Raw genomic sequence first — 8,844 nt, forward strand, 5'->3', positions numbered from 1 at the left:
CATGGTTTAAGCAACAGAAAAATAAATGGCCATGGGATGTAAGAGCGTTGAAATACACATTCTGACAAGTCATCCTGGTTCTAGTCTTCTCTGGATTTGAGTTTGTGAAGTTTCAGCCTGGCTTCAGATGATGACATGCTGGTCTTGGATTTATTATGCGATGGTCCAGGCTGCGTTAACTATCGGTGGAATTTGAAGCTGGCTGCTGATGTCACCTGGAAAGAGACAGGGTCTGTAAAATAACTTGAGGTCCAAACCACTAAGGGGAAAATACTAAGACAAATGGAACAGGAGAGCTCCTCCCCGGGCAAAGAAACGGTGCTTTTAAAAACTCACAAGCTTGCTTAGGAAGGGAGCTTGAGACTGATGCTTGCCAGAGGCGGGGTGGCAAGCGAGTCCCCCGAACTCTTCAGGCGCATCTTCACACCTCGGAGGTCCCGCTTTCCATTAGCCCGAGGCTCAAGAGGGCACGCTGCGGGACCCGCCGGCCGGTCCCTCCCGCTACCGGGGGGTCCCCGCGGGCGGGCGGCCGCAGCCCCCGCCCCGAGGGAGCGCGGGGCTCGGGCTCGCCCCCGCCTCGCCGCCCCCCCCGGCGCCGCGCTCAGCCCCCGCGGGTGCGCACCCCGGGGCCGGGGTTCGGCTGGGCCCGCGGCTCTGGCGGAGACGCCCCCAGGCAGAGGGTACCGGCGGCTCCCGCTGCAGCTCCGGCGCGGTTTGGGCTTCCCCGCGCCCGCCGCCGCCGGGCGAGGCAGCGGCTCCTGACAACCGCGTTACAAAAGCTCTTCCCCCCTCCTAGGGCTGCCTGCGGGACTGAGTCACGGAGGGAAAGCAGGCATCAAGTGGAAAACCGGAGCCGGATGGGTAGAGAGATGCCTTCCACGCTGTTTTGCCGATAATCTCCGGCATCACGGCTCCCAGATAAAATATTTATTTACTAAAGAACCCGTAAACATCGCGGCAGATACATTAGGGCACTTCGGCTGCGGGGCTTATGATTATTTCAGAACTTAAAAGAGACGATACGCGGCCGCCGTTCAGCGGGGACGGAGGGTGTATTTTCCCCCGCGAAGCAGGCACGGGTGGGAAGGGGTGGGGGCGTTGCGCTGGGGGTGGGGTGGGGGTGGGGTGGGGGTCGCTCCCCGGCACTGGGGGAGGGGGGCTGCGCGCCCCGAAAGGGGAGGCGAACCGCGGAGGTGAGCGCAGGGCAGCGGCCGCCCAGCCCGGCGCTCCCCTCGCAGCCGGTCCCTGAAGCCCCCAGCGCCCGGTCTCCTCCCTGACACACAAAGGCGGGGGACACGCGCGCAATATTTGGGGAATCGCAGGGGTTTGGATTTATCTTCCAGCCGTAGTCAAAAAAAAAAAAAAAAAAGCTGGAAAGGTCACATAATAATGAGTTCTTACAGCAAACACACTCTTCCCTTCCCCCTTCCCCTTCCTTCTATCTCACAATAAAATCATCTCCTTCAATTTGCCATGATCGTCGCGACCAGGAGCCAGGTGATTATCCTAATTAATGTCTATCTAATTAAATTACTGTCAGCGGTTAACCAATGGCAGAAGCCGTTTCATCCTCTCCACAAGCAGCAAGATCAAAAGTGAGTCTTTCCTGATTGCTGCATAGTGTCAATTGGCCAATCTCTTCTCCCAGGGAGGAAAAAAAAAAAAAAAAAAAAAAAAGTAAATCAAACGTTTGGGAAGCATTTGGTGGATGAAGTGCTTTCTGTCTAGTGAGGGTCCCAGGATGTCTAGCTTCTGATACTAAGGAGCCCTTTCAGATCCAGGGACTGAAGGGTTATTACTGTGGTGCTAGAGCTATGCAGCTGGAGCATTGTCTTTCTCCCTCTATCATGCTCTCCAAGAAATTTCTCAATGTGAGCAGCAGTTACCCACATGCAGGCGGATCTGAGCTTGCCTTGCATGATCATCCCATTATCTCGACCACTGACAACCTGGAGAGAAGTTCACCTTTGAAAAAAATTACCAGGGGGATGACGAATCAGTCAGATACAGACAATTTTCCTGACTCCAAGGACACACCAGGGGACGTCCAGAGAAATAAACTCTCTCCCGTCTTGGACGGGGTCTCTGAGCTTCGTCACAGTTTCGATGGATCTGCTGCAGATCGCTATCTGCTCTCTCAGTCCAGCCAGCCCCAGTCTGCTGCCTCTGCTCCTAGTACCATGTTCCCTTACCCCAGCCAGCATGGACCTGCTCACCCAGCCTTCTCCATCGCCAGCCCCAGCCGCTACATGGCTCACCATCCTGTGATCACCAACGGAGCTTATAACAGCCTCTTGTCCAACTCTTCTCCACAAGGCTACCCCACGGCGGGCTACCCGTACCCCCAGCAGTATGGCCATTCCTACCAAGGGGCACCTTTCTACCAGTTCTCCTCCACCCAGCCGGGGCTAGTTCCCGGCAAGGCTCAGGTCTACCTGTGCAACAGGCCACTCTGGCTGAAATTCCACCGGCACCAGACGGAGATGATCATCACGAAGCAGGGGAGGTAAGCCACCGCGCGGACCCTCGCCGGGTGTCGGGGCTGAGCCGCCGGGCTCCGCCGGGGGAGCCGCCCGGAGCCTCCGCCGCCCCAGGGGAGCCGCCCGCCCGCCGCCGGGGCCCCTGCGCTGGGCGCCGGGAGCGCCGGTGCCGGTGCCCGCCGGGGCAGCCCTCCCTGCCTCCCCGCGGGCCCCCGCGCCCGCTGGCCTCATCTCTTCCCCGCCGACAGCTCGACGTTTCGGGGAAGGAGTTTCTTTAGATTTTCATTTCCCGGTCGCTACCGGGAGCCGTGAGGATAAAGCACAACGGGCTGGTTCCTCCGCGTGTGCCTGTCGCTGCCGGTGGCTCGCTTTCCTTCTTTCCTGTCTTTTTTTTTTTTTTTTTCTTTCCTTTTTATAGGCGCATGTTCCCTTTCCTAAGTTTTAATATTTCTGGTCTCGACCCCACGGCTCACTACAATATTTTTGTGGATGTAATTTTGGCGGATCCCAACCACTGGAGATTTCAGGGAGGCAAATGGGTTCCTTGCGGCAAGGCGGACACCAATGTACAAGGCAAGTTCCTCCAATTAACACTTTTCCCGACACATATGTAGGTGAGAATGATTAATTAAAGCCTTTGTGGACCGGCTCTGGCGACTTCTTAAACGAGAACGGGCCAGTGATGCTTTTAAAAAAAGGAGGGTGGAGGAGAAAGTAAAAGCTGTTCGGAAAACGCTGTTTTCGTCCTTCTCGGTTAAAATGAAGGGAGTTTCGGCAGTAAAACACTACTAACTTTAACGGGGTCCTTCGACCTCGTGTGCTGCTGCCGTGGCAGAACCGGGGTATACGCGAGAACTGTGATGTGGTTGTGTTTTTTGTTGTTTTGCTTAGGAAACCGGGTGTACATGCACCCCGACTCCCCCAACACGGGAGCCCACTGGATGCGCCAGGAAATCTCCTTTGGGAAACTAAAACTTACAAACAATAAAGGAGCATCAAACAACAACGGGCAGGTCAGTGGGGGGAACGCAGACGCTCCGCTGGACTTATTTTTATTGCTTCAAGCAAAATCCTGCCGTTTCCGAAAGGATTTTTTTTTTTTTTTTTTATAGATCGTGTCGTTAGGTGAAAATAAAAAAGGGGGGGGTGGGGAGAAAGGCCCTCCCGTTTATTTTGCTACGGGCCTCGTCGACCCCGAGCGCGTTGCCCGGGCTGACGCCGCTGTCCGGTGTGGCTGGGGGAGGCAGTGGTGAGGTCCCGGGAAGGTGGCGGCGGGGTCCCGCCGCTCGCGGGCATCGCTCTCCCCGTCCTTCTCGCTCTCACGTCCTCCTCTTCCCGCGGCCCCCTCCCTCCTCTTCCTCTGCCTGACAGATGGTGGTTTTGCAGTCCCTCCACAAGTACCAGCCCCGCTTGCATGTGGTGGAGGTGAACGAAGACGGGACGGAGGATACCAACCAGCCGGGCAGAGTGCAGACCTTCACCTTCCCCGAGACCCAGTTCATAGCAGTCACCGCCTACCAGAACACCGATGTAAAGAGCTCCCCGGTGTAGCCCGCTCGCGTTCGGCCGCGCTCCCCGCAGGGCACCCGCCGAGGCCCGCCCGGCCCGGCCGCTGCCCTCCCTCCCCCGCCGCTCCCGCCATGGGGCTCCCTCTATCCCCCCGCGGCGCCTCGGCCGAGGCTGCCGAGCCCCGAGCGCGGCCGCAGCCGCTGGGCGTTTGCCCCGGGAGCCCCGCGCCCGCCGGCGGCGGTGCCCTCCCCGCCGGGCCGGCCCGAAGCCCGCTCCACCTGGATCTGGGCGTTTATCCGCGGCGTTTATCTTCCAGTCGGAAACAGCTCAGTTAGCGGTTAAACTGTTAGCTTAAGCTCTAAATCTGCAAAGATCAATTAACAACCTCATTGATTGCGCCGGGGGTGACGGAGCAACTTCCTCAAATTAAAAGCTCGTTAATGCCTGGCTACGTTTCGGAGTGGTCTGGCTTTGCTACAGACTGGTGCCCCCTTTTTCAAATGACATATGTTCAGTCCACGTTCCTGCTTTAATTATTTTGCTCGATGCAAATGTAAACTCTTAGCTACCGTTCTGCGGTAGGTTTTGCCTAATTTCTGCATTTAAATATATTCATACCCATGCAGTAGGAATACTGATACGTCTCAAAACATGGGGTTAAATATTACATTTTATCGTACTTTTTACAATGAAGTAAATCTTAAAATTAAACTGTGATACCTACAAGCATGCCAAAGCTTTATTTTTCACGTTTTAAAGGCAATTTGATCGACTAGAGTAGAGCTTGATCCTTTGAAAAATGCGTTTGCTGCAGTAGGGGACGTTTTTCAGGCTTTCACAACATGCGCTCTGGTCCTCTCTTTCCCTAGATCACACAGCTGAAAATAGACCACAACCCTTTCGCAAAAGGCTTCCGAGACAATTATGACACGTAAGTAAACCGGATTTTTTATTACCCTTCTGCCGGCTGCACACACATGTCAAGGGGGGGAAGCTTCAGGATGCGGGCTGGCTTCATTTCACACCAAAATGTGTAATGTCAGGCTTTTCCAGAGCCCTCTGGGAGGGAGGCACCCGCAAGCTCCGCCGGCAAGGCCGCGGGCGCGGAGGGACTGTCCCTGCGGCTGGGCTCCGCGCAGCCTGAGGCCACCTCCGCGTCCGGGGACAGCGCTGCCCGCGCCTGAGTCCGCATCTCGCTTTGGCACTTGCGCCGGTTTTGTTGTTGGTTTTTCCTGGCACGTATCTTTGCGCCCCTTTCCAAGTTCCCGTTTCACTTGCGCGCAAGGGCTCCGCAAGCAGCACCCGCGCAGCCCACCGGCTTCGCGTAAACCCGGGGTCCGCAGAGCCGGTGGCCGGAGGAAAATTTCTTGGTCTCGTTCTGTTCTTCTCTGCAGTTGGATTTTTTTCATTTTCCACTCTTCGTTCTGGGTGGAGCTAAAGCCTCCGAAGTTTTAATCGCGGTTTGTCCCCGTGTTGCCTCTGCCCGTCCGCCTCGGGTCCGTCTGTTCCCGGGCTCCGCCGTTTGACCGGCCCGGCCCTGCTCGCTGCGGCTGGTGCCGCCCCGAGTGCAGCTCCGGGGGGGGCCCAGCCCCCGACCCCCCCACCCCGCCGCCTTTCCCGGCCCTCGGGAGCCGAACGGGGACATCCCGGCCCGGCAGGCGCTGAGGGCTGCGGTTTCCCCCGGCCCGGGACACGGCCCGCCGGCACCCCCCGCACCCCGGGCATGGGCCGGGCCGGCGGGCACAGGCCGGCCCACCCGTCCGGGGGGGCGGGTGGCTTTGGAGCTCACCCGCCCCGCTGCAAGCACCGGCTCTGCGGGAAGGGATTCCGGCTTTGAGAGGGGAAACCTCCTTTTTCCTCTCTGAACTGCGTCGGGGAGCGGCCTCCCTTGGAGCGCCTAAGCCCGCGCCTATCTTCAGTGCCCGCTTAAGCCTCCTTCAGCTCCGAGAGCGGCCCAGCATCCCCCAGCAGCGGGATTTCACCCACGGGTGGGAACGACGCCGAGGCCTGAACAAGTGCGAGAGGGGCCCGGGGCCGAGCACCGGCTCTCCTGGGGGAGCGGCTTGCGGTGCGGCCGCTGTCCCCCACGGGCGGGGGTGGCGGCGGCCGTGGTGGGGAGCCGGGCGGCCGCGGGAGGGGCATGGCGGTCCCTGGTGCCACGGAGGGCGGCGTATCTGCCAGCCCGCGCTTCTGGGAGCTCTGCGAGGAAGATGCGCGGCCTTTCGAAAGGCTGCGTGGCCTTCGCCCCCAGCCGCAAGTGCTTTTCTCTTTTTAATAGGGAAAAAAAAAAAAAACTTTATAGGGCGTCACTTGAAAGGAGACGGGGGGAGGGGGAAGCTTCAATGCTGTCTAGCACGTTGAATTTGTTTAAGGGCCAAGTTTATTTTGGATAAGAAATTCCAGGAGGCGTGGAGGGTTAATTAAAGCACAGTTTTAGCCTGAATTAAATACAGATAGTAGTTATTCATCCATTAAAGTTTTTATAATCGCAAATTGCAGCCCAGCATGGGAGAATTATATATAGGCCACGCAGGGAACACTGGATGTGTCTGGTTCTACATTTCCTACAGATTAGCTTAATTTAAACTCGGTAAAATGTTGATGGTTCGTCTGTGACTCCCAATAATAAGTGTTAAACAGCCGATATAATTCCGTAGTCTGCCATTCATGCTGTTCGAGGCAAATGACCGGGTTGCCTGTTGCGCATATGGCGGGACCGGTCAATGTGTCACCGCGCGGGACGTCACGGCGCTGGGATGCCGGGCTCGGGCCGGAGCAGGGGATCTCAGCCCTGCCACTAAGTGGCCAAGGGCTTCCGAAAGATTTGCTCTCCCTGCCTCCCCCCAACCTCCCCCTCCCCCGTTAAGGCTCTCGGCGCTCCTGGTGCCGGAGGTCGAGCCCGGATGGGAGCGCGGGCCCCCGGGCAGGGCAGGAGCGCGCTGGGGCGGCCGCCGGCCGGTCCCTCCCGTCCCGTCCGTCCCCGAGGGCCGCGGCCGGCCGGGTGCCGAGCCGAGGAGGGCGCCGGGCCGCGGCGGACACCCAGCTCTCTCCCCTTCTCTTGGGCAGGATCTACACGGGCTGCGACATGGACCGGCTGACGCCTTCCCCCAACGACTCGCCCCGCTCGCAGATCGTGCCCGGGGCCCGCTACGCCATGGCCGGCTCCTTCCTCCAGGACCAGTTCGTGAGTAACTACGCCAAGTCCCGCTTCCACCCCGGGGCAGGAGCCGGCCCGGGGCCCGGCGCCGACCGCAGCGTGCCCCACACCAACGGGCTGCTCTCCCCACAGCAAGCCGAGGACCCGGGGGCCCCCTCGCCGCAGCGCTGGTTCGTCGCCCCCGCTAACAACCGCCTCGACTTCGCCGCCTCCGCCTACGACACGGCCACCGACTTCGCCGGCAACGCGGCCACGCTGCTCTCCTACGCGGCCGCCGGCGTCAAGGCGCTGCCGCTGCAGGCGGCCGGCTGCGCCGGGCGGCCGCTGGGCTACTACGCCGACCCCTCGGGCTGGGGGGCCCGCAGCCCCCCGCAGTACTGCAGCAAGTCGGGCTCCGTGCTCTCCTGCTGGCCCAACAGCGCGGCGGCGGCCCGCATGGCCGCCGGCAACCCCTACCTGGGGGAGGAGGCGGAGAGCCTGGCCCCCGAGCGGTCCCCCTTGCCGGGCGCCGAGGACTCCAAGCCCAAAGATTTGTCCGACTCCAGCTGGATCGAGACGCCGTCGTCCATTAAGTCCATCGACTCCACCGATTCTGGGATTTACGAGCAGGCCAAAAGGAGGCGGATCTCCCCCTCGGACACCCCGGTGTCCGAGAGCTCCTCGCCCCTCAAGAGCGAGGTGCTCACCCAGCGGGACTGCGAAAAGACCTGCGCCAAGGACATCGGCTACTACGGCTTCTACTCGCACAGCTAGGCGCGGCCCGCCCGGCCCCGCCGTCCTTTTGCACAATAACTCCTCCGCGTTAGCGCACTGACCCCCGCCCCTAGCTGCCCCATCCGTCCCCCCGGCCCGGCAGGCAGGCGCAGGCAGGCGCAGGCAGGCAGAGCCGCGGCTGCCGCCGCCCCCCCGCCCCTCTCCCCGGCCCGGCCGGCGGCGCCCCGGGGGCGCGGGGGGCACCGCCACTCCGAAACCCACTGATAAGTAGGATGCTTAGACTCTCTCAAACCGTACAGCGCTTCCTTCCTTTTACCACGGATGGATACTAGGGGATAACAGTAATAGTGGGGGAAAAGAGCCTGTGAAATGCCTGTACATAGTATTTAATTTATTGTAACCGATTACTTTTCTTTGGTTCTGTTTCCTTCTTATTTGTTTGGATTTTTTTTTTGGTTTTCATTGTTAAGTCACAAAACTTAGATCCTGTTTCAATTTCTTTACCCCCCCCCCCCCCTTTTGCTCCCTCTTCCCCCTGCCCCTCCCAGGTGAACACTCTTTCTAAATGCCTCTGGAAATGTAGAGTGGTCCATAGCTGTAGCAGCGAGTAATGGGTTTCTCACTTTCTCTGCAATTCCTCGCATGAAATAATTACGCTGTGCCCTGGGCTAACACAGCTAAGGAATAGCTCAGCTTTCCCTTCAAAAGAACAGAAATACGTCTCGTAGGAAAGTCGATTAAAGTAGCATGACGCCTTCCAAAAGCAAAATTAACTGCCTCTGTATTTTTCTTTAAAAGGAATAGCTCGATATCAGCAATATTATTATTTTTGTGGTATTCCCCCCCGCCCCTCCCCGCCCCCAAGTGCCAAATCCATTACTGGTCCCTGCAGGTGCCAAATATGCTGACAAACTCTTTTCAAATTTCTTTGCAGTTTTCCCCTCTTTCTTTATATTGCTGTAAATCTTTGTAATGAATAATCTA

The 8,844-nt window shown here is 58.7% G+C and overlaps 1 protein-coding gene across 1 annotated transcript; it reads left to right on the forward strand.

Annotated features, from left to right (window-relative positions):
- The first annotated feature begins 1,430 nt into the window (after positions 1 to 1,430).
- Positions 1,431 to 7,899, forward strand: TBR1 (T-box brain transcription factor 1). Its single transcript, XM_074828273.1, has 6 exons — positions 1,431 to 2,506; positions 2,899 to 3,053; positions 3,372 to 3,493; positions 3,852 to 4,010; positions 4,859 to 4,920; positions 7,056 to 7,899. Exons 1-6 carry the CDS (start codon positions 1,815 to 1,817, stop codon positions 7,897 to 7,899), a joined length of 2,034 nt encoding a protein of 677 aa, XP_074684374.1. The 5' UTR covers positions 1,431 to 1,814.
- The last annotated feature ends 945 nt before the right edge of the window (positions 7,900 to 8,844 follow it).

Source organism: Strix aluco, chromosome 6 (genome assembly GCF_031877795.1).
Source record: "Strix aluco isolate bStrAlu1 chromosome 6, bStrAlu1.hap1, whole genome shotgun sequence".
Lineage (NCBI taxonomy): Eukaryota > Metazoa > Chordata > Aves > Strigiformes > Strigidae > Strix > Strix aluco.

What these genes read in the sequence shown, in the direction of transcription:
- TBR1 (XM_074828273.1), top strand. Translation starts at nt 1,815, where the DNA reads ATGCAGCTGGAGCATTGTCTTTCTCCCTCTATCATGCTCTCCAAGAAA. An exon ending in ATCATCACGAAGCAGGGGAG is followed by an intron (nt 2,507 to 2,898) that starts GTAAGCCACCGC and finishes TCCTTTTTATAG; the next exon opens with GCGCATGTTCCCTTTCCTAA. An exon ending in CCGCCTACCAGAACACCGAT is followed by an intron (nt 4,011 to 4,858) that starts GTAAAGAGCTCC and finishes CTCTTTCCCTAG; the next exon opens with ATCACACAGCTGAAAATAGA.